Consider the following 26,279-nt stretch of genomic DNA (forward strand, 5'->3'; position numbering starts at 1 on the left):
GATTGATTCGTAGCTTCTAAATATATCGCTCATCTTATCGTGGCTATATATGACTTTATATCCTAAACCAAGATAGAGAAACATATTCTCATATCTGCTTTTCGTCTTTGTGTCCTGAAGAAGCCTAGCGGCGAAACGTGTAGACATACAAGCATGGATGCATATTTTTCATACTTTTATTCAATTTGATTATTCTATGTAATTGTTAACTTCAATAAATTTGATTGTTTATAGTATGTCTCTCTTCCATTGTTTCTTAGCCTAAAAAGTCCGCCCTTTTGGTAATACTTTGTACTACCACTTCCTTATCAGCGAATAGACTTACATAAAAGCATAAGTTTGATTACATATATTTAAAATGCATGGCGATAGTACAATCATTAAAATAATATTGAAAAGTAGCGCGGCTGAGTCTGAAAATATACATATTGGTACTAAGCATGTGCAATTCGTTTCATTCCGAATTAATTTAAGGAATTTCGACAAATTCGTTCATTTGGAAACATCCGAATGAACGAAAACCTGTTAAACGAATTTTTCCGAATGTTTGTAAATTCGAATATTTGAAAATTCGTAAATTGGAAAATTCGTAGGTACGAAATTCGAAAATCCGAACGAATACGAATTATCCGAAATAAGCAAATGCCGCATCTAAACGAATGGAACGTAATGAATGAATAATACATAATAATATAATTAATAATAGAAACTTTTTATTATTATTATTTATTATTAATTCGTTACGTTCCATTCGTTTAGATGCGGCATTTGTTTATTTCGGATAATTGTATTGTAAGTGTACTGTCTGCCCTCATGTTGTGCAAATTGTTGGCGCTATATAAATCCTGAATAATAATGATAATTTGTAACCGGATAAATCCGTATTTGTAACGTTCACTGACAGCCAAATTTGAAAGGAAATTCCAATACCTATAATTTAATCGTTAGTTATTATTAGTTAGTTATTATTTAGAATTGTCGGATTTTCATTCTTTCGAATTTTTGGATTTTCTTTCTTAGTTTCGGATTTTTGGATTTACAAATTTACGAATTTACAAAATTACGAATTTTTTTATGTACGAATTCATGAAATTTGGACTTACGAATTTACGAATTGGGATCATAACGAAAAAAAAAAGAATAATGAACAAATTTTTCGGCAGTGCACATGTCTGATAGATACAATAGTGACAATATCTCCTCTTCATCCTGACCTGTTTCAGGAAAAGTTAAATCCTTTCATCAGGGGTATTGTGAGAGAGGGATTGTTTCTATAACAGAGCACAAAACATTCATCAGAACTGACTGCAGCATGACGGTACAAACTCTGCCAGATATCACAACAATTACATACCATTCACAATGAACAATATATAATACAGACATGTAAGATCTAAATGCAGAATTCACTTTTTGCCAAAAGATGGAGATGATCCCCCCATAAGTGAGGCCCCCAAATAACCAACACTGAGGTCCCCCAACACCACTGTTTCAAAAGTAAAACATCAGGGGTCAGTTTAGACCCCTGATATTTCACCAAAGCCCCCCCCCCCAAAAGGGGTCCTAAAAATATGTAAAAAAAAAAATAAAAAATGAAATTGTAAAAAAAAATAAAATAAAATGGTACAAAAATAATTAAAAAAACAAAAAAAATAAAAAATTAAAAGTCTACTAACACCACCAGTGGTGGAACGACCAAAATCGCATTTACCATAGCTCCCAACTGTCCCTGATTTTGAGGGACTGTCCCTGATTTGGAGCAATGTCCCTCTGTCCCTCTTTCCCTATAATTTGTCCGCCCCTGCACTCATCCCATTCCCCCCACCCCCCCCCCCACCAAGGAGTAAGAGAAGGGAAAAAAATAGAGAATACTTGAAAGGGAGAGGAAAAGAGGGGGAGGAACAAAGAGAAAGGAGAGAAAGAATAAGAGAAAGAACAAGAAAGACGGATAGAGAGAGAGATGGGGGGAAAAAAAACAAGAAATTAGGATGGAGAGAGATAAAAGGGAAAGAAAAGAGAACAAAGAGAAAGAGTGGCACATCCTAAAATGTACCACGAGGGTCTTTAATACTGTACAAGTGGAAGGGGCTCAGGGAGCGCTATATGTCCGTTGGTTAGGGGCCCAACTTACTTGTCTTGCCTTGGGTGCTGACAACCTACGCTACGAAAATAATTTTACTGTTAGGGGTCCCCACAACTTGGGAAATTTTATCAAGTGGTCACGGCGCTAGGAGGGTTGAGAAACGCTGTCCTAGTCCATAGTAAACTCTTTATTTAGTAGATGATGTCATGTTGAATCACTCACTTGCTTATTATATCTCCTGAGGGCTCCAGAGGTAAGAAGTCCCTGGAGTTCCCGGCATCTTGCTTCCTCTTGTAGAAGTATAATGTAAAACTGTAGTGTGCCCCCCCCCCTTCTGGGTGTTTTAGGAGCAGCTAGGGCAGGAGTTGTCTGGGAAGGCATCATGAACCCCGCAGAACCCATCCTGTGATACCTTATAATTGAGAACAATTATGTAAGGGTAACAGTCATATTTTTGGTACATTCTGCCATATTTCTGGACTTGGTTTTCCCATATATTTGGGCTGTAATTTCTATTACCTTAGTTGCCTCTCATTCTGTACACCATTAAAATGGTAAAATGTTTTGTAAGACTGGTTCACATGTGCGGCCAGAGAGCAGGCAGTTGGGTTGAGCCTTCTGACCGTGGCAAAAAGTTAAACCCCCTCATCGTGTTCGTTGGGCAGCAAAGCCCCTGAACTCGGCCCATTCATGTGAATGGGGCTGTGCTGCAACTGCCCAACAATCACGTGGACTGAATCCCCTATGAACTAAAACTGGAACTTTTGAGGCCTTGTAGACAAAATGTGAGTTGCGATTCCTGATCCAGCCTAAAGTACTGAGGAAGCTGAGTGTCCATAGTGCCAGTGGGGCAGAGTCGGCGCCTAGGCTCGCTGCCTCTGCAAAGCTGAACCATGGGCTCTCGGTGCTCAGAGCTGGCTGGATGTTAGGGGGCCCTCTTATACTCTGGCTGTGAAGTCTCAAAAGTTTTGCCTATAGTTCTGCTTGAAAGTACTTGAAAAGCCTCAGGCTGGGTTCACACCTCCGATGGATGCAGGTCGCAGCAGGGGGTCCGGTGTGTCCCTTTTCTCCGTTTCAGGGACGAATCAGGGCCGAAAGTTTGCCTGAATTCAGCCCTGAAACGGAGCCAAAGACGCACAGAACTCCTGTGCAATCCGCTCCGCAGCCGCAATGTAGATATGTGAACCGGATCCATAGAGAGCTAGTCACAATCCCCTGTCATGCCAATTAGATGCGGGGAAATCCACATCCAGTTCGCATAGGTGTGAACCAAGCCTCAAGGTTTGCATTCTATGCATTAAGATGAAAAACCTTCTGTGCTGCCGCTTCCCCCCAGGCCCCCTTTTTCTCACCTGAGCCCGATTCGATCCAGTGATGTGCACAAGCGTAGCAGCTCCAGCCGCTGTCTTGGGTCCTCATTGGATAGATTGATAGCAGGAGGAGCCATTTGCGGGATTCGTGAGGGAGCGGGCACGGATGCCCCCATTGAAAGCGCCTTTCTGTGGGGACACCTGATGAAGAGGAGGAGCCAGGAGCGCCGGTGGGGGACCCCAGAAGATGAGGATCAGGGCTGCTCTGTGCAAAACCATTTCATAGAGCCACTAAGTGTAGGCATGCTTGTTATTTTTATATATAAGAAAAAGTTCTAAGGTTTACAACCCTTAAGACTGAGCTCACCAGGCAAATCCAAGGCAAGCATTGCAATCTTGGCACGGAATATACTTAAAAACTGAAATAACAGTTGTTAGTAGACTAATGCCCCGCACACACGATCGGATTGTTGGCCAACAAAACCGTGGACTTTTGTCCAAAAGGTGTTGGCTCAAACTTGTCTTGCATACACTCGGCCACACAAACGTTGGCCAACAATTACGAATGTAGTGACGTACAAGACGTACTATGTGGTTTTTCAGCTCTTAAGAGCCACCCTTTGGGCTCCTTCTGCTAATTTCGTGTTAGTAGAAGTCTGGTGAGTGTTGATTCGCGGCTTTTCTTTTTGCGTTTTTCATTTTGTGCTTTTCAGTTCGTTTCTGAACAGTCGTTCGTCAACCAGCCATGTTGTGGAATCGGAGGAGATAACGTGTTATTTATTATTGGCCTTGGAGTTATTGCTTTGACATTATTTTTTGGTTGAATAATAATGATTTGATTTGGTATATTTTCTATATTTTTGGATGCATAGAATGTACTTTTTGGTTAAGTTCTATTGGCAGATATCATGTCTAATTTTATTTGTTTTCTTTTTTTAATGCACAATAAAATAATTGTGTAGAATAATACTTGGCTATGTGTTTTACTTCAAATGGCAGTTTGGGAGTAGGAAGTTACATTTTAAAAAATACAATGTAAAATTGACAAGGGACACCAACATAGTTGTATCTTTGATCTTATAAACTACAGGATAATGTTGTTGTGGTAACGTGCCCAAAAAAAAAAAATAAAAAAAGCATAATAATATTATTCTTGATATCACTAGAAAAAAAAAGCCTTTGAAAATTAGTTTGCAATAACTCCATCAGTATCACCAGCAAAGCAGCTTCATTATTATCCCATTAAAGAAGAAGAGAATTGTGCGCTGCATTTTCAGATTTCAGAATTTACTGCGTCACGAATGTTAATTCTCCATTACGAACGCTAGTTTACAAGACCGACCGCTTCTGGCTCGTCCTTGCTTCCGAGCATGCGTGCTTGTACTTTGGACTTTTGTCCGACGGACTTGTGTACTTGTGTACACACGCTCGGAAAATCCGACAACAGACATTTGTCCGCGGAAAATTCGAGAGCCTGCTATCCAACATTTGTTGGCGGAAAGTCCGACAACAACTGTCCGATGGAGCGTACACGGGGTCGGATTTACCGACAACAAGCCCACATCCAACATTTCCCGTCGGAAAGTCCGATCGTGTGTATGGGGCTTAACGCTTTAAAGCGGTATTGGACCCAAAACCAAAAATGTGATATATTGCAGCTTACCAGTCATTCGATGTGGTGGCTGCATTCGTTTTTTTGGCTTTTCCCCCCTCTGTTTATACCTGGTGATCTGGCCAGTAACACACCTCTGGTGAGACACAACTCTGGATAAAGGAGCACAGGGGGCACAGCAGACAGCAGTGTTGTCAGTCTAAGGGGACAGTGTTAGATGTACTAGCTGTGTGGCTGTGTCATTAATGGAAACAGCCTAAAGCAGGGGGTCTCAAACTGGGGACCCTCCAGCTGTTACGAAACTACAAGTCCCATGAGGCATTGCAAGGCTGACAGTTACAACCATGACTCCCACAGGCAGAGGCATGATGGGATTTGTAGTTTCGCAACAGCTGGAGGGCCGCCAGTTTGAGTCCCTAAAGTAAGAATCCGGTGTTGCAGGGAAAAAAATGCTTCTAGATTGACATGTTTGCCAGCCAATCAGATCTGAGGAAGGAGCAGAAGCTTCGAAACGCATTACCGCCTACTTGCACATCAGCACGGCCTCCGCAGTGACATCACGTTCAGCGCCATCTTGCGTGCCACGGCCACAGCTCTCTACAGCCATCCACTGGCACCAGGGCCGGGACAAGGGGTGGGCAGGAGGGGCGGCTGCCCCTGGCGCAATGGTATATTGCAGGGGTGGGGGGCACCCTGACCCTAACCCTAAGGGAGAGGGGGGGGCGAAGTTTGGCATCTTTGCCCTGGGCACTGGATGACCTTGTCCCGGCACTGACTGGCACAGCCGCTGCTTGATGCTGCCATATCACCGGGATGATGGTGAGAAGCCCATAGCCTGTCTGCCATCATGATATATGCAGGATCTATCTATCAATTTGTTTACTGCCCCTTGTCTTATCTTCAAAAAAACTGCCTATTTTAATGCTGCACTTAGTCTGGTGCCCCTCTGTTAGATGTACTAGCAGATTTAGATACACTAACAAATTGTAGCCAAACTCCAGCTTATACTTTATCAGCAGTTACAGCAAAACAGGTTTTTGTTTTTTTTTCCTCTTTTGGGGAATTTACATAAATAAATAAAAGCTGATTATTATAACCACCACTGTCAGTGGTAAATGGTTTGTCTTATCCCTCTAATTGCTACATCTGCAAGAGAGCTTGGTCTTTTGAAAAAAACAACAGACTTGCTGGCTGGATCAGCAGATGAAAATAAAGTAAAAAAAAAAAAGCCTACAAAAAAGGAAAACGAATGCAGCCATCACATCTAAGAATTAGTAATCTGCAATAAAATAAATGTTTGCATATTGAATTAACCACTTGCCGTCCAGCCGCTGCTATTATACTGCGGAAGGTCGGCTCGTTCCCGCAAACCGCCGTAGGTGTACGTTGGCTCTTTTAAGAGTTATAGCAGGCGCACACGCGTGTGCTGCACGTCGGGGGGGAGCCGTTTCGCGTGGCCCGCGGCCGCTATGTCCGCCAGCCACCCGCAATCGCTCCTGAGAGAGCCAGAATAGGGATCTGTCAATGTAAACAAAAAGATCCCCGTTCTGACAGGGGAGGAGAGAGAGAGAGAGAGAGAGAGAGAGAGAGAGAGAGAGAGAGAGAGAGAGAGAGAGAGAGAGAGATCTGTTGTTCCTAGTGATTAGGAACAGCAATCTCTCTCCTCCTCCAGTCAGTCCCCTCCAGTGGCGTCTCCAGCTTTCAAATTTAGGGGGGGCACATGGGGGGACAGGGACAAAAGGGGGGGCAACTATAAAATGCGCATATATATATATATATATATATATATATATATATATATCTATCCTGGGGCCCTTTACTACGACCCCACAACGGGCCCTTTCACATGTTCTGCAGTGAGCTCCCTTCCTACTGTATTGGGGTCCCCCAGGGTGGCAGAAAACAAGAGATATATGTCACCAGCATACCAAGAAAATATAAGGGTCCAAAGCAGTGGGAGAGCTATCAGGGTTGCAAAGGTTGTCTTGCCTCCGGGCCCTGGTGTTCTGCCACTGTGGGGTTCCCCAGCCTCCTCTTGCTGTCCTGCCCCTGCTATTGACAGCGCTGGTCTGGCATCTCTTGGAATTTACAGGCTGGTTCTCCTGTCCTAAGGATGGGAGAAATCAGTCTGTTTTTTCAGTAACTGAGAGTCCTGGTGGAGTCCTTCCTGCAACTCGCTCTTCTCCCTGCCAATGAGGATGCAGGTGAAGGAGCAGATCAGGCGGCCGTGGTTGTGTGAACGCTCGCATTATGCAGTGTCAGCGAGCAGAGGGAGGGGGGAGGAATCACCCGCAGGAGCTGACTGGGGACTCTCTCCCTCTTAGACATTGATTTTTTGTAAAAAAAAAAAAAATTTTTTTTTTGGGGGGGGGGGGGGGGGGGGCACATGGTGGGGCACAGCATAAAGTTGGGGGGGTCAGGGCCCCCTCTGGCCGTCCCCTCCCCCCCACAGTTAAAAACACTCCCTAGGACACACTTAACCCCTTGTTCGCCCCCTAGTGTTAACCCCTTCCCTGCCAGTGTCATTTATACAGTGATCAATGGCTTTTTTTTAGCTCTGATCACTTTATAAGTGTCACTGGTCCCAAAAAAGTATCAGATGTGTCCAATCTCTCTGCCGCAATGTCGCAGTCCTGCTAAAAATCGCAGATCACTGCCATTGCTAGTAAAAAAAAAAAAATAATAAAAAGACTATAAATCTATCCCCTATTTTGTAGACGCCATAACTTTTGCGCAAAACGAATCAATATACGCTTATTGCAGATGTTTTTTAACCAAAAGTATGTAGCAGAATACATATCGCCTATGAACTGACGCATACATTTTTTTTTTTTTGTAAACGTTTTATAGCAGAAAGTAAAATGTATTTCTTTTTTCTCTTTTTTTTTTTTTTTCATAGTGCAAAAAATAAAAACCACAGGTGATCAAATTTATATTTATAGCCTAAACTGATGCATACATTTTTAATTTTTTTTTTGTAAATGTTTTATAGCAGAAAGTAAAAAAAAAAAAAAAATGTTTTTTTTTTTCAAAATTGTCGCTTTTTTTTTTTTTTATAGCGCAAAAAATAAAAACCGCAGAGGTGATCAAGTACCACCGAAAGAAAGCTCTATTTGTGGGGGAAAAATAAGGACGTCAATTTTGATACAGCGTCGCACGACCGCGCGATTGTCAGTTAAGGCGACGCAGTGCCGTATCGCAAAAAAAAAAAAAATGGCCCGGTGATTTAGGGGGAAAAAATCTTCTGGTCCTTAAGTGGTTAATACTGCTTTAAAATCGTGGGGTAAAATCGGGGGGGGCAGCTCTGCATAGAAATCAGCTTCCAGGTTTTATTGTCAAAGCTAAACTGGACAAAGCTGAAGTTAGAAGCTGATTGGCTGCCATGCACAGCTGCACCAGATTATGCCCCGTACACACGGTCGGACACTGATCGGACATTCCGACAACAAAATCCTAGGATTTTTTCCGACAGATGTTGGCTCAAACTTGTCTTGCATACACACGGTCACACAAAGTTGTCAGAAAATCCGACCGTTCCGAACGCGGTGACGTAAAACACGTACGTCGGGACTATAAACGGGGCAGTAGCCAATAGCTTTCATCTCTTTATTTATTCTGAGCATGCGTGGCACTTTGTGCGTCGGATTTGTCTACACCCGATCGGAATTTAAAGGATCGGATTTTGTTGTCGGAAAATTTGATAGCCTGCTCTCAAACTGTGTGTGTCGGAAATTCCGATGGAAAAAGTCCGATGAAGCCCACACACGGTCGGAATTTTCCGACAACACGCTCCGATCGCACATATTCCGTCGGAAAGTCCGACCGTGTGTACGGGGCATTAGGCTATGTTTCCACTATTGCGTCCTCAAAGCGATTTACACTGCGGCTTTGCTATGCGATTTGTGTTGCGATGTCATGCGACCGGTGAAAGCCATGTGAGAACAAGTCGCACCGATGTGTGAACAAAGTAGTGCAAGAACCTTTTTTTTGGAGTCGCACCAATCAGAACGGGGGGGGCCATTGAAATACATGGGTTTTGACTTGTCATGCGACTTCACATGTGTCAAGTCGCACAACAACTCGCAGTAGTGGAAACAGAGCCTTAGTAAATCAACCCCAATGTGATTTTTTTTTTTTCATCTCTTCCTTGCCACGGTGTACTTTTTTCCTTTTACAGACTGGAATCCTGAAGAGGGTCTTTGTTGTAGCCGTAAAATCTCCCCATATTTTGGGAGGGCGGCCGGCTGGCGGCACAGCGGAAAAGCAATTTGTGTGTGGTTGGATCTCTTCGGTGGCAGCTGCATACAAATGAGCGCTTTATCAATAGATATCAGAAATGTTTCTTCTAGCAGAAAATAACATGAGCTACAATGTAGCAATCAGCACTTTGCTGGATTTTACAATAAATGAAGGTTTACAGGCCGGCGCGGCGGTGAGATTGTCAATCCTCAGATGGAGAGGAAGGGGAAAAAAAAAAGATCTTTTGCTGACATTGAATATTATGAAATTGGATGTTTTTTGAGTCCGGTAATGAAAATATAACAGTTTTCTTCTGCAGTGATTTGGGTTCAGTGGATTGTGGAGATGCTGAGCCGGTTGCCGGTATTAGCGGTAATGCCGATCGCTCTGATAGGGACAGATCAGGCCACCCGAGTGAGCGAGATCAAAGATGCTCATAATGTGCTGTACTCATGGCTCCGTACAGTCGTCTGCACTTTTATCTGGAACATATTAGGCATGTTAATCAGGTCCGGCTACAAGAGCAACCCCAGGCAGCAAGTGAAATCAACCAGCAAGGTGATTAAAAGCCGAACGCCAGGCGAACTTCTAAAGGCCGCGGCTTAAAAAAAAAAACTATATGAGAGCTGATTTTTATTTCTATCCATCCAGTCCTGAATATTACACAGCCCTGCCACTGCCAGACAGCACATGCAATGGTGACCTGACTTTTTCTACTAGTTAACCACTCGCCGACCGCCCTACAGCCGTTTTACAGGGTGGCTGCGCTGCGCAGGATCACATATTTATATATATATATAAGTGATCCTTCATTTCCGGGTATCAGGCGCGAGTGCGTGCCGCCGGCGGCTCGCTCCCGCTGTGATTCTACTCCCGATGTCTGCCGGTGCCAACACCCGCTGATCGTTCAGTACACAGGCAGATCGTCGTTCTGTCGGTAGGGAAGGCAGGGACCTCGCTTCCACATCCCCCTCACAGCCCGGACCTCTCTCCCACATCCCCCTTACAGGCCGGACCTCGCTTCCACATCCCCCTTACAGGCCGGACCTCGCTTCCACATCCCCCTTACAGGCCGGACCTCACTCCCACATCCCCCTTACAGCCTGGACCTCACTTCCACATCCCCCTTACAGGCCGGACCTCGCTTCCACATCCCCCTTACAGCCCAGACCTCACTTCCACATCCCCCTCACAGCCCGGACCTCGCTTCCACATCCCCTTTACAGCCCGGACCTCTCTCCCACATCCCCCTTACAGCCGAACCTCGCTTCCACATCCCGCTTACAGCCCGGACCTCTCTCCCACATCCCCCTTACAGCCGAACCTCGCTTCCACATCCCGCTTACAGCCCGGACCTCACTTCCACATCCCCCTCACAGCCCAGACCTCACTTCCACATCCCCCTCACAGCCCGGACCTCGCTCCCACATCCCCCTCACAGCCCAGACCTCACTTCCACATCCCCCTCACAGCCCGGACCTCACTTCCACAGCCCGGGCCTCACTTCCACATCCCCCTCACAGCCCAGACCTCACTTCCACATCCCCCTCACAGCCCGGACCTCACTTCCACAGCCCGGGCCTCACTTCCACATCCCCCTCACAGCCCAGACCTCACTTCCACATCCCCCTCACAGCCCAGACCTCACTTCCACATCCCCCTCACAGCCCGGACCTCACTTCCACAGCCCGGGCCTCACTTCCACATCCCCCTCACAGCCCGGACCTCACTTCCACAGCCCGGGCGTCACTTCCACATCCCCCTCACAGCCCAGACCTCACTTCCACATCCCCCTCACAGCCCGGACCTCACTTCCACATCCCCCTCACAGCCCAGACCTCACTTCCACATCCCCCTCACAGCCCAGACCTCACTTCCACATCCCCCTCACAGCCCAGACCTCACTTCCACATCCCCCTCACAGCCCGGACCTCACTTCCACATCCCCCTCACAGCCCAGACCTCGCTTCCACATCCCCCTTACAGCCGAACCTCGCTTCCACATCCCCCTTACAGCCCGGACCTCACTTCCACATCCCCCTTACAGCCCGGACCTCGCTTCCACATCCCCCTTACAGCCGAACCTCGCTTCCACATCCCCCTACAGCCCAGACCTCACTTCCACATCCCCCTTACAGCCCGGACCTCACTTCCACATCCTCCTTACAGCCCGGATCTCACTTCCACATCCCCCTTACAGGCCGGACCTCGCTTCCACATCCCCCTCACAGCCCAGACCTCGCTTCCACATCCCCCTCACAGCCCAGACCTCGCTTCCACATCCCCCTTACAGCCCGGACCTCGCTTCCACATCCCCCTTACAGCCCGGACCTCCCTTCCACATCCCCCTTACAGCCGGACCTCCCTTCCACATCCCCCTTACAGCCGAACCTCGCTTCCACATCCCCCTTACAGCCGAACCTCGCTTCCACATCCCCCTTACAGCCCGGACCTCGCTCCCACATCCCCCTTACAGCCCGGACCTCTCTCCCACATCCCACTTACAGCCAGACTTCACTTCCACATCCCCCTTACAGCCCGGACCTCGCTTCCACATCCCCCTTACAGCCTGGACCTCTCTCCCACATCCCCCTTACAGCTGGACCTTGCTCCCACATCCCCCTTACAGCTGGACCTCACTTCCACATCCCCCTTACAGCCCGGACCTCTCTCCCACATCCCCCTTACAGCCCAGACCTCTCTCCCACATCCCCCTTACAGCTGGACCTCACTTCCACATCCCCCTTACAGCCCGGACCTCTCTCCCACATCCCCCTTACAGCCAGACTTCACTTCCACATCCCCCTTACAGGTCAGACCTCACTTTCACATCCCCCTTACAGCCCGGACCTCTCTCCCACATCCCCCTTACAGCTGGACCTCGCTCCCACATCCCCCTTACAGCCAGACTTCACTTTCACATCCCCCTTACAGGCCGTACCTCACTTCCACATACCCCTTACAGCCGGAACTCGCTTCCACATCCCCCTTACAGCCGAACCTCAACTCCACATCCCCCTTACAGCCGAACCTCGCTTCCACATCCCCCTTACAGCCGGACCTCACGTCCACATCCCCCTTACAGCCAGACCTCACTTCCACATCCCCCTTACAGCCGAACCTCGCTTCCACATCCCCCTTACAGCCGGACCTCCCTTCCACATCCCCCTTACAGCCGGACCTCCCTTCCACATCCCCCTTACAGCCGAACCTCGCTTCCACATCCCCCTTACAGCCGAACCTCGCTTCCACATCCCCCTTACAGCCGAACCTCGCTTCCACATCCCCCTTACAGCCGGACCTCACGTCAACATCCCCCTTACAGCCGGACCTCCCTTCCACATCCCCCTTACAGCCGGACCTCCCTTCCACATCCCCCTTACAGTCTGGACCTCGCTTCCACATCTTCCTTACAGCCTGGACCTCGCTTCCACATCTTTCTTACAGCCTGGACCTCGCTTCCACATCTTCCTTACAGCCTGGACCTCGCTTCCACATCTTCCTTACAGCCTGGACCTCGCTTCCACATCTTCCTTATAGCCCGGACCTCACTTCCACATCTTCCTTATAGCCCGGACCTCGCTCTCAGCTTCGGCCCGCTGTCTGCTGAAAACGGGTCACAGGAGTGCAGAACGAACTGCACTCCCGTGATCCACAGGAGAAGTACAGCCAAATGAGCATCCCTTGTACTTCTCCTTTAAGGCTTGATGAAGACTAGCATCTCCTGATGGCACCGAAGGCAGTTGGCTGGATCTTCAATTTTTCTGGGAGCACAAATGATAAGTTTCCATTTACAAGTTTCTGAAGAATGAAAGGTAAAGATATTAGGATTCCAGGCCTAGCCCTTTGATATGATACCTCTCGAGTGGCCGTCCATTTAATAAAACAATTTTTCTGGAACCTGTAGAATAAGAAGGTACATGGGAGAAGCCATGCAGATGGAGCATTTGGGAAGTTACAACCAATTTGTAGGATGTTGGCTGTGCTAACTCTTTACTTATTCTTTCAGGTGTGAATCGGGGAGTCCGGATCATAATTCTTCCTCCGTTGAACAAGATTTAGCCGCATTAGATGCAGAAATGGCCCAGAAATTAGTAGAGCTGAAGGAACAACAGCAACAGCAGCTTCTCAACCTCCGGCAGGAACAATATTACAGCGAGAAATACCAGAAGAGAGAGCATATCAAACAGGTCAGTGGACGTACCATCACTAATGGAAACATTCCCATCCTTCGTTTTGTATGCACAAGGAAACCTCTGAGCTGCCATTGCCCACCTGTTATTTTTAAATTGCTAGTTGTCTGGCTGTCATGCTCAACCAGTGGCTTCAATGCTTTTGGAGTCACTGAGGCTGAACAAGTATGTTGATCAGATGCAGATGACTTTATTCTGATTGCCTAATCCACATGCTGGTTTGGGGTCAGTGGCTCAGAAGGTATTGAAGCTAGGTACATAGCATTCTCAGAAGAAGATCAGTGGCAGTCTATGTATTCCTGTTAGTATAGCTTCAACTGTATCTATATGGGGTTTTTTTTTGGATAGAGATGGTCAAACTCTTTTTTTTTTTTAACCCATTGGGGTGTCCCTTTGACACCCATGTAAGAAATGGGGAGAGTGGTTGTCATTGGGATGGAATGGCATGGACAGCGATACCTTTTTACCCATTGGGGTGTCCCTTTGACACCCATGCAAGAAATGGAGAGAGTGGTTGTCACTGGGATGGAACAGCATTGAAAGCAATAAGTGTTAACCCATTGGGATCTTCCTTTGACACCCATGTAAAAAATAGGGAGAGTGGTTGTCTTTGGGATGGAAGGGCATGGACAGCAATAAATGTTAACCCAACGGCGTCTACACTTGGCACCCATGCAATGGAGAGAGCGGTTGTCATTCAGGTGGAATGGCATGGACAGCGATACGTTTTGACCCATTAGGGTGTCCCTTTGACACCCATGCAAGAAATGGAGAGTGTGGTTGTCACTGGGATGGAACGACATGGAGAGCAATGAAAACCTTGCCAGGAATACTAATCCTTCCTCACTCTATTACAATTGTGTTTTTTTTTACATAACATACGTTTTATTTCAGTAAGAAAAAGTACAAAGAAATACAACAGAAGTCTACTACATTTAGGTACATTGAAATGATATAATATAAATATATAGATGTATATTTTGCAGGAAGGAGAGCATAACCCTACTCTTAACCTACTTGTCTTGAACCTCTTCTTGTTGCTAGTACTGTCCCTGACAGACGGGTGACCTGTCCCTACACTACCCACACGTGAAGTTTGCGCCAAGCCTGGGAGCCATGGTCTTAAATAGACTTTTTCTGACCCAAGATGGTCACCAGAATCAGATGGGGCGCCAGCATGACTGCCAATGATACCAATGATGGGGAACTATTCCTCCCAATGATACCAATGATGGGGAACTATTCCTCCCAATGATACCAATGATGGGGCACTATTCCTCCCAATGATACCAAAGATGGGACACTATTCCTCCCAATAATACCAATGATGGGGCACCATTTCTCCCACTGACACAGAGAATGGGGCACTATTCTTCCCAATGATACCAATCATGGGGCACTATTCCTCCTAATGATACCAAAGACGGGGAACTATTCTTCCCAATGATACCAATGATGGGACTATTCCTCCTAATGATACCAAAGATGGGGAACTATTCTTCCCAATGATACCAATGATGGGACTGTTCCTCCTAATGATACCAATGATGGGGCGCTATTCCTCCCAATGATGCCAATGATGGGGCACTATTTCTCCCAATGATACCAAAGATGGGGAACTATTCTTCCCAATGATACCAATGATGGGACTGTTCCTCCTAATGATACCAATGATGGGGCGCTATTCCTCCCAATGATGCCAATGATGGGGCACTATTTCTCCCAATGATACCAAAGACGGGGAACTATTCTTCCCAATGATACCAATGATGGGACTATTCCTCCTAATGATACCAAAGATGGGGAACTATTCTTCCCAATGATACCAATGATGGGAATGTTCCTCCTAATGATACCAATGATGGGGCGCTATTCCTCTCAATGATACCAATGATGGGGCACTATTCCTCCTAATGATACCAATGATGGGGCACTATTCCTCCCAATGATACCAATGATGGGGTACCATTTCGCCCACTGACACCAAGAATGGGGCACTATTCTTCCCAATGATACCAATCATGGGGCGCTATTCCTCCTAATGATACCAATCATGGGGCACTATTCCTCCCAATGATGGGGGCACTATTCCTCCCAATGATACCAATGATGGGGCACTATTCCTTACATTGACACCAATGATGGAGCACTACTCCTCACAATGATACCAATCATGGGGCACTATTCCTCCCAATGATACCAATGATGGGTCACTGTTCCTCTCCCTAATACCAAATGTGGTGGTGTTTACTCCCATTGATGCCAGGAAAAAAAACAAACTGGCCCTTTGTTTTAAAAGTTTGGAGACCCCCTGGCCTAGTTCCATGTTTTATGGAAAACAAATGATCAGCAACATACTGGAAAATCTCTGCAATCACTGAGGACATCCAGCAGGTGGTGAACATGGGGCTATCATCTTGTTATGCCCCATACACGCGGTCGGACATTGATCGGACAGTCCGACAACAAAATCCATGGATTTTTTCCGACGGATGTTGGCTTAAACTTGTCTTGCATACACACAGTCACACAAATTTGTCGGTTGTTGTTCTAAACGCGGTGACATAAAACACGTACGTCGGGACTATAAACGGGGCAGTGGCCAATAGCTTTCATCTCTTTATTTATTCTAAGCATGCATGGCACTTTGCGCATCGGATTTGTGTACACACGATCGGAATTTCCGACAACGGATTTTGTTGTCGGAAAATTTTATAGCCTGCTCTCAAACTTTGTGTGTCGGAAATTCTGATGGAAAAAGTCCGATGGAGCCCACACACACGGTCGGAATTTCCGACAACAAGCTCCGATCGCACATATTCCTGTCGGAAAGTCCAACCGCGTGTACGGGGCATAAGTCTGTCCTATCACGTACATTCATTAGACTGAGGCCACCCATAGATTTGCCTTGTGAATTGCTTGGGGCTCAAACTTGCCACCCCACTTGACTCCTCCCACCGATTACAGAGCGCCCATAAATTCTTACCTTAAAACTATTCCACACTTTAAGCAATTAATTTAAGTATTTAAGCCAATTTACATTCTTGGATGGTTTAATTATCCTCTGCGATTCCGCATTGTACTCAGAGTAAGGTACAATTAAAGTATCCCCCTGGGCTCCATTTATATTAATATTTGTTCAGACCTAAATCCACTTTACACAAGAATGAGCCAACTGTTCTTTTAATAGGTATTTCATTGATGAATTGTTCATTGTTCAGAACTGGAAAGATTTTTTTTTTTTTCTCCGACAAATAACAATCCATAATTATGGTTTGCATGCTTTTCAGCTGTGGGCTTTTTTTATCACCTTGTTATAATTCTACGCACAGTTAGAGAATTTTCTGTTTGTGTGATACCTGCAGCTTTTTTTTTTTTTATTGGACTTCTCTACCAACTAAAATAATCAGCTCAGTAGTCAGAGAAAACACCGGGAAGGGATTCTGCGAGCCCCGTCAAAGGTGGAAGATAGAAGTAGGCTTCCTGTGCTGGGCTGTCCTGAAAATGCCAGTTGCCCGGCTACCATGCTGATCCAATGGCTCCAATGGCTTTATGGCTTTTTGAGTTACTGACCCTAGAACAAGTCTGAAAATCAGGACATGGAAAGGGCTTAAAGCAGTTCAGCCCCCCCCCCCCCCACCTAAAAAATTAAAAGTCAGCAACCACAAATACTGTAGCTGCTGACATTTAATAAAAGGACACTTACCTGTCCCAGGGATCCAGCCATAGGTCTGCGCAGGGGGTCCATAAAGACATGGATGAGCGAGTTTGGGGATTATGGTGTGGGGGTTGTTTTTCAGGGGTTGGGCTTGGCCCCTTAGTTCCAGTGAAGGGAACTCTTAAGACGTCAGCATACCAAGACATTTTGGACAATTTGATGCTCCCAACTTTGTGGGAACAGTTTGGGGATGGCCCCTTCCTGTTCCAACATGACTGCCCACCAGTGCACAAAGCAAGGTCCATAAAGACATGGATGAGCGAGTTTGGGGTGAAGGAACTTGACTGGTCTACACAGAGTCCTGACCTCAACCCGATAGAACACCTTTGGGATGAATCAGAGCAGAGACTGTGAGCCAGGTCTTCTCGTCCAACATCAGTGCCTGACCTCACAAATGTGCTTCTGGAAGAATGGTCAAACATTCCCATAGACACACTCCTAAACCTTGTGGACAGCCTTCCCAGAAGAGTTGAAGCTGTTATAACTGCAAAGGGTGGGCCAACTCAATACTGAACCCTACAGACTAAGACTGGGATGTCATTAAAGTTCATGTGTGTGTAATGGCAGGCGTCCCAATACTTTTGGAAATATAGTGTTGATTGAATACTCAGGGTAACTTATAACTCATGCTTGCATAAAGGAATTATAAACTTAATCGATTTAAATTAATATGGCAAGTATGGATCTCTCATCACAAAGCTTATCAACAACTTAGAGAGCCTGACAACACATGATACAATTTCTCTTTTCATCTTTGAAGAATCGTCTACCAATTAGGAAACTTTCCGTGAAAAGTGTGACGTTACTTGTTAATCTGATGGATATTTCTTAACAATGCATATACAGTGAAACCTTGGATTATGAGCATAATTCGTTCCAGAAACATGCTTGTGATCCACTTATATATCAAAGCTAATTTTCCCATAGGAAATAATGGAAACTCAAATGATTTGTTCCGCAACCATTTATTCATAAGTCCTTCAGTTTATAGTCCATATAAAAAGATTATAGCAATGTGACCAGGTTGTGTAACCATAAAATGTCCATCCACAAATGGAAGCCTCCGCAAGGGGATTAGAAGCAAAATCCAGCAGGAGCTACAGAGTATAAAAGAGAAGAGAGGCGCCTCTAAGTGTAACAATATGGTTACTTTTAATGAAGGTACAACATTTAGCAACTCACATGGTTGATGATTAAAAGAGGCACATCTAAGTATACAGGCAACCGGGGTAAAGATGTCCACATAGACCGTCCTCCTCACCACCGGCTACCACCGATGTCAGTCTGCAATCGTGACCGGGAAGACTACCCTGCAGTAGAGTGATCTGAAAGCAAGGCTTGAAGCACTTGTGGAGCATAACGTGGAAGGGACGACGTCAATGGCGGTGCCGAGGATGGTCTAAGCGGACAGCTTTACCCCGGATGCCCGAATAATTAGATGTGCCTCTTTTAATCATCAACCATGTGAGTTGCTAAATATTGTACCTTCATTAAAAGTAACCATATTGTTACACTTAGAGGCGCCTCTCTTCTCTTTTATACTCAGTTGTGACCTGACGCTACTCTTATATCAAGACATCGCTTGTATATCAAGTCAAAAGTTTGCTAATTTGAGCTGTTTTTTCAGAAGTGTTATTATTCCCTGAAGAAGGTTCAGAACAGTATATTTTGAAACGCGTTGGATAACCCCCTCTGCTGTATTCACCGCCACAATCTATGAGGAAGGGAACAGCAAGCAGATGGGGACTACCACTTTATGGTTAACAGTCAAATGTGCAATATTGATAATATTATTGATGCAATGTTTTGTATTCTCAACGTGAGATTTTTATGCAATTTTTCTACAATAAATATTACATTTTCTATATATGAAATTCTATATTTTTTTTCAATTGCCTACAAAATCCCATATTTTTGAGGTTTGTTGTATGTCAAAATTTTGCTTGTTTTGCGAAATGCTCTCAAACCAAGTTACTCTCAAACCAAGGTTCCAGTATGAGCCCCGTTGGGGTAGCGGGTATTTATATTATATTACAGCTCTTTATTGAAACTACCATGACACTTCTGTCTATTATTGTCTATGTTTGTTATTACCTTATTGTCTGTTTATAAAAACTTTTAATTTAGCCCTCATGCACACAGGCTGTTAAAAAAACGTTATGAAAATGCCAGTATCTTTGCAGTGATTTTTTTAAACTTTTTTTCAGCTTTTTTCAGCGTTTTTGCAATAGCGTTTTTGAGCGTTTTCGAGCGTTTTTCCGCGTTAGCGTTTTTGAGCGTTTTTTTTTTTTCAAAAATTTTTTTTTTTTTTCAATGGATCAAAAACGCTAAAAAACGTTGGTGAATGACGTTTTTGAGCGTTTTTGAGCGTTAGAGCGTTTTTACAGCTGAAAAACGTCTTTCAGAACCCACTGGTCCTGGGTTTTTTTTACAGCTTAAAAACGCCTATGTCACTTGCAGCTCAAAAACGCCTAGGTGGGCATGAAGCCATAGACTAACATAGACAGGCCTTTTTAACCACTTGAGGTCCGGGCCATAGCCGAATGACGGCTACAGCGCGGACCTCAATCTCAGGGAGGACGTCATATGACGTCCTCCCCTATGCACGCGCACCGCGCGCACCCCGCAGGGCGCGCGGTGTGCGCGCTGTGATCACCGAGTCACGGAGACTCGGGTAATCACAGATCCGAGTAAGGGGCCGGTCCCGGCCCTTACCATGTGATCAGCTGTCAGCCAATGACAGCTGGTCACATGATGTAAACAAAAGCTCGGTGATCGGTTTCGTTTTCTCCTCACGCTGACAGCGTGAGGAGGAAAAAAAAGCCGATCACCGGCTCATGTCAAAGGGACATCGGTCCCGAAGAGGAAGGAGGCACAGATGCCTCATCTGTGCCTCCAAGTGCCATCTACCAGTGCCCACAGTGCCCGCAAGTGCCACCTAATAAAGCCCACAAGTGCCACCTAATAAAGCCCACAAGTGCCACCTATTAAAGCCCACAAGTGCCACCTATCAATGCTCAAAAGTGCCACTTATTAGTGCCACCTAGCAGTGCTGCCATCAGTCAGTGCCCAATCAGTGCCCAACACTGCCACCCATCAGTGCCCATAACCGCCACCCATCAGTGCCCATCACTGCCACCTATCGGTGCCCATCAGTGCCGCCTCATTGGCGTACATAAACGAAGGAGAAAAATTAACTGTTTGCAAAAATTGATAACAAAATATATAAAAAATATAATTTTTAAAAAAAAATTCTGTCTTTTTAAATTTTTTTTAACAAAAAATAAAAACCGTAGAGGTGATCAAATACCATCAATAGAAAGCTCTATTTGTGGGAAAAAAATGATAAAAATTTCATTTGGGTACCGTGTTGTATGACCGCGCAATTGTCATTCAAAGTGCGACAGCACTAAAAGCTGAAAATTGGTCTGGACAGGAGGGGGGTTTAAGTGCCCAGTAAGCAAGTGGTTAAGCTGCAAAAAAAGCTCAAAAAAGCAGCTGTAAAAACGTCCGTGTGCATGAGGACTTATTGTTGAAAAAAAAAAAAATGGTGACAATGTTTCAACACATTTTTGATACAAGTATTGTCCTATGCTGATTGACTTTAATACCCTTTTATTTGAGTTTTTTTTTTTCTGGTGATTTTCCTTACCATCTCCGATCACCTACCTCCCGTGTCTCTATTTCAGCTCATCCAGAAACTCACCGATGTGGCGGAAGATTGCCAGAACAACCAGCTGAAGAAACTCAAGGAAACTTGTGAGAAGTAAGCAGCTGGCCTGAAAATCCATCTCACGATCGGTGGGATCGTAGAATTTTTATGTTTACGTTTCATCTTTCTTCATCTTTCTCCATTGCTCTTCCCTTTCCAGGGAAAAGAAAGAATTAAAAAAAAAGATGGACAAGAAACGACAAGAAAAAGTCACGGAAACAAAATCGAAAGACAAAAACCAAATGGAAGAGTAAGTACGGTCCTCTGTTTTTGCTACGCGGATGGGGATTGCTATTGAATTACCCATAGAAAGGACCAAACAACAGAGCTTTAATGGATCATCGTTACAGAATTTAAAGGGTAGCAATAATGCCCCGTACACACGATCAGACATTGATCGGACATTCCGACAACAAAATCCATGGATTTTTTCCTAGGATGTTGGCTCAAACTTGTCTTGCATACACACGGTCACACAAAGTTGTCGGAAAATCCGATCGTTCTGAACGCGGTGACATAAAACACGTGCGTCGGGACTATAAACGGGGCAGTAGCCAATAGCTTTCATCTCTTTATTTATTCTGAAGATGCGTGGCACTTTGTCCGTCGGATTTGTGTACACACGATCGGAAATTCCGACAACGGATTTTGTTGTCGGAAAATTTTTTAGCCTGCTCTCAAACTTTGTGTGTCGGAAAATCTGATGGTAAATGTGTGATGGAGCCTACACACGGTCGGAATTTCCGACAACAAGGTCCTATCACACATTTTCCGTCGGAAAATCCGACCGTGTGTACAGGGCATAAGACTTTAGATCAATGCTATTGTATTTGTATTGACCGTTTATATGTTAAAGTGACATTGGCGCAAATTGAGCGTATCCACCAGCAAGGTATACTCACCAATTCACCTCAACTTCCGATTCCTAAAAGTGTTTCTTTAAACCGATCATTTATATATTTTTTTATATATATACACACATACAGTACACATTCTACATTTTGGTGTGATGCATTAAAAACCTTGCTTTCTGCATTTCTGATGTTTTCCAGCAAAATACGCTTTGCAACAAAAGAATGGTAATGTATGTAGAGTATGCCTAAAATGCGTCGGGACATGCTGCACAGAAAATGCACCATACAGGGGTGTGAATGTAGCCTTATACAGTGAGGGGAAAAAAAGTATTTAGTCTTCTGCTGATTTTGTACATTTACCCACTGACAAAGAAATGATCGGTCTATAATTTTAATGGTTGGTTTATTATAACAGTGAGAGACAGCATAACTATAAAAAAATCCAGGAAAACGCATTTCAAAAAAGTTATAAATTGTTTTGCATTTTAATGAGTGAAATAAGTATTTGATCCCTTCGCAAAACACGACTTTGTACTTGGTGCCAAAACCCTTGTTGGCAATCACAGAGGTCAGACGTTTCTTGTAGTTGCCACGAGGTTTGCACACATCTCAGGAGGGATTTTGTTCCACTCCTCTTTGCAGATCCTCTCCAAGTCATTAAGGTTTCGAGGCTCACATTTGGTAACTGGCTAGGCCACTCCAGGACCTTAATGTACTTCTTCTTGAACCACTCCTTTGTTGCCTTGGCCATTTTTTTGGGTCATTGTCATGCTGGAATAGCCATCCACGACCCATTTTCAATGCCCTCGCTGAGGGAAAGAGGTTTTCACCCTTAGATTTGATGGTCCATGGCCCAGTTCATCTTCCCTTTGTTGCGGTGAAGTTGTCTTGTCCCCTTAGCAGAAAAACACCCTCAAAGCATAATGTTTCCACCTCCATGTTTGACGGTGAGGATGGTGTTCTTGGGGTCATAGGCAGTATTCCTCCTCCTCCAAACACGGCGTTGAGTTGATGCCAAAGAGCTTGATTTTGGTCTCATCTTACCCACAGCACTTTTACCCAGTTCTCCTCTGAATCATTCAGATGTTCATTAGCAAACTTTAGAGGGGCCTGTACATGTGTCTTCTTGAGCAGAGGGACCTTGCGGGCGCTGCAGGATTTCAGTCCTTCACGGCGTAGTGTGTTACCAATTGTTTTCTTGTTGACTATTGTCCCATCTGCCTTGAGATCATTGACAAGATTCTCCCGTGTGGTTCTTGGCTGATTCCTCAACGTTTCATGATCATTAAAACTCGAGGTGAGATCTTGCATGGAGCCCCAGACCGAGGGAGATTGACACTTATTTTGTGTTTCTTCCATTTGCGAATAATCGCACCAACTGTTGTCACCCTCTCACCAAGCTGCTTGGCGATGGTCTTGTAGCCCATTCCAGCCTTGTGTAGGTCTACAATCTTGTCCCTGACATCCTTGGACAGCTCTTTGGTCTTGGCCATGGTGGAGAGATTGGAATCTGATTGATTGTTTCTGTGGACAGGTGTGTTTTATACAGGTAACAAGCTGAGATTAGGAGCACTCCCTTTAAGGGAGTGCTCCTAATCTCAGCTCGTTACCTGTATAGAAGACACCCGAGAGACAGAAATCTTGCTGATTGATAGCAGATCAAATACTTATTTCACTCATTAAAATGCAAATCAGTTTATACCTTTTTTGAAATGTGTTTTTCTGGACATTTTTGTTGTTATTCCGTCTCTCACTGTTAATATTAACCTACCATTAAAATTATAGACTGATCACTTCTTTGTAGTGGGCAAACTTACACCAGTGCACAAAGCAAGGTCATAAAGACATGGATGAGCAAGTTTGGGGTGGAGGAACTTGACTGACCTGCATAGAGTCCTGACCTCAACCCGATAGAACACCCTTGGGATGAATTAGAGCGGAGACTGTGAGCCAGGTCTTCTCGTCCAGCATCAGCGCCTGACCTCACAAATGCGCTTCTGGAAGAATGGTCAAACATTCCCATAGACACACTCCTAAACCTTGTGGACGGCCTTCCCAGAAGAGTTGAAGCTGTTACAGCTGCAAAGGGTGGGCCAACTCAATACTGAACTCTACGGGCTAAGACTGGGATGCCATTAAGGTTTATGTGTGTGTAAAAGCAGGCGTCACAATACTTCTGACAATATAGTGTATCTGAACCTGCAAAGAAAGTTAGTCTAGGAAGACTTCTCTCTGACAAATGGGGAGCAGGCAGCCATATCAAGCTCTGTATATATCACTGATTGCAGATCCTGCTTGGATCAATGTCTGAATGTTGAAGTATCTCCATTTAAGGCCACCAGCCCAACTTACAGTATATGCTATTACTGTTTATTTGTAAAATGAAGATTTTCTGCACATAGTAAACAAAGCTATAAAACGTCAAATTAAAAATGTGAAGCCTAAAACATATTCATATAAAATAAATCCAAAGCCATTGTAGTTTCTCGTTAGCCGCTGGTGTCATTGGGGATTTTGGTACTGTTTATGTTCTTCTTTGTTGCAATACTTTAATTTCATAATACATCGACATTTAGTGGTGACCTTTATATTTGCTCCACAGGGAGAAGACGGAGATGATCCGATCGTATATCCAGGAAGTGGTGCAGTACATTAAAAGGGTGCGTCTTTGATTTCATTGTGTGCGTATGGAATATCCACGTCTTCCTCTTAATGGTGAAGATGTGGTTACTGGCCCATGCTGGGCAGACTCATACAGTCAGCGGAATAATGACTGTAATACATTAGGTAGTGGAAATATTGTGCTTGCAGAAAAAAAATTGAGTAATTTGTAGAGTAAAAATCCAATTTACATCAACAAACAGGAAGTATGTCTGTAGAAGCGTGAACCATGGATGTCATATCTATGGTTGAGTCTCGGGAGACACGGGTGTAAGGTTTCATCTTGGTAATGAAGGCAAATAGAAAAACACTGGAACAGAGTCTGGAGCAGCGTAACCAATCAGCTTCCAACTTCAGCTGGGTTAGTTAAAAACTTTGAGAATGAAAGCTAGAAGCTGATTGGTCGCCATGCACAGCTGCTCCAGTCCTGGTAAATTCTCCTTACGGTATATTGCCCGTGCAGGACATAGCAACAGGTTCACTTAAAAATTGACCTGACCACTCCTTATACTTGCCTTCCCTTCTAACCCTCATTATTTGGTTGGAGCTTACACACAACCAAGGACGCTCTGCCTTCCCCCATGTGACATCACTCTAGTCAGGTCATTGGCTGGTCAGTCAACCGGTGCGGCATCATGGAAGGATTGGGAGAGGGCAGGCCCACTGATAGGGGAGGTAGGGGCCCAGTTCTGGTAGGGGCTGTCTGTGGGAAGGGCCGCCATTAGAAATCATGGAGCCCTGTACAGCCTACCTGACAAGGACCCCCACATGATAGGGACTGAACCTGACCACTCCTTCCCTTAGCCTGCAGGATATGTAACATACAGAATGTCTGTGTATTTGACATACAGGGTGCAAGTATAGGGTGTATACAATGTACCAAATGTAGGTGTCAGGAGTATGCAATGTACAGAGTGCAGGGGTCAGGAGTGGGTAATGTACAGAGTGCAGGGGTCAGGAGTGGGTAATGTACAGAGTGCAGGGGTCAGGAGTGGGTAATGTACAGAGTGCAGGGGTCAGGAGTGGGTAATGCATAGAGTGCAGGGCTCAGGAGTGGGTAATGTACAGAGTGCTGGGCTCAGGAGTGGGAAATGTACAGAGGTCAGTACAATCAATATACGCTTATTGTGATTTTTTTTTACCATAAATATGTAGAAGAATACATATCGGCCTAAACTGAGGAGAAAATTTTTTTTTATATTTTTTGGGGGGGATATCTATTATAGCAAAAAGTAAAAAATATTACTTTTTTTTTTTTTTTAAATTGTCGCTCTTTTTTTGGTTTATAGCGCAAAAAATAAAAAACCGCATCGGTGATCAAATACCACCAAAAGAAAGCTCTATTTGTGGGGTCGCACGACCGCACAATTGTCAGTTAAAGCGACGCAGTGCCGAATCGCAAAAAAAAAAGTGCTCTGGTCAGGAAGGGGGTAAAATCTTCCAGGGCTGGAAGCAGTTAGTGTATTTTTGTCCTGAGAATATGCGCCTGATAAATAGCTGTGCAAATATAGTGCGACACTAAAAAAAAACTGCAACTGCCACCATTTTATTCTCCTAAGGATTTCTGCTTTCAGAAAATATAGAAATCCTTAGGGGGAGGGGGGGGGGGGGGGTTTAAAGACATTTATAGCTAAAAATGTGTGTGAAAAGTTAAAATGTTGCCCCCGGTAGACAAGCTGTTAAACAATGAGTTTTGTGGGTGGCAATTTCCAGCTTGTTCTTAGTCTTGTCACAGAATGCCATGCATACCCCCGTCCACACACTCTCTGTGCCCTAAATTGTCTGTGCATCTTATGCAACTAAAAATATTCACAGACTAGAAGAAGCTTTTCTGTAATTGTGCCTGGAGACAGAGAACAACTCAGTCTGCTTTAACAAGTCAAACACTACACAAAGA

At 44.9% G+C, this 26,279-nt stretch overlaps 1 protein-coding gene across 2 annotated transcripts in view; it reads left to right on the forward strand.

Moving 5' to 3' along the window:
* The window catches only part of PLCB1 (phospholipase C beta 1), an 887,199-nt gene that overhangs the window by 756,298 nt on the left and 104,622 nt on the right, over positions 1-26,279 (forward strand). For both annotated transcript variants that reach the window (XM_073628625.1, XM_073628626.1), the window contains exons 27-30: positions 13,254-13,434; positions 20,845-20,921; positions 21,028-21,117; positions 24,324-24,381. In XM_073628625.1, the coding sequence (XP_073484726.1) occupies positions 13,254-13,434; positions 20,845-20,921; positions 21,028-21,117; positions 24,324-24,381 (406 nt within the window). The remainder of the gene's footprint in view (positions 1-13,253; positions 13,435-20,844; positions 20,922-21,027; positions 21,118-24,323; positions 24,382-26,279) is intronic.

Source organism: Aquarana catesbeiana, linkage group LG04, assembly GCF_042186555.1.
Source record: "Aquarana catesbeiana isolate 2022-GZ linkage group LG04, ASM4218655v1, whole genome shotgun sequence".
NCBI lineage: Eukaryota > Metazoa > Chordata > Amphibia > Anura > Ranidae > Aquarana > Aquarana catesbeiana.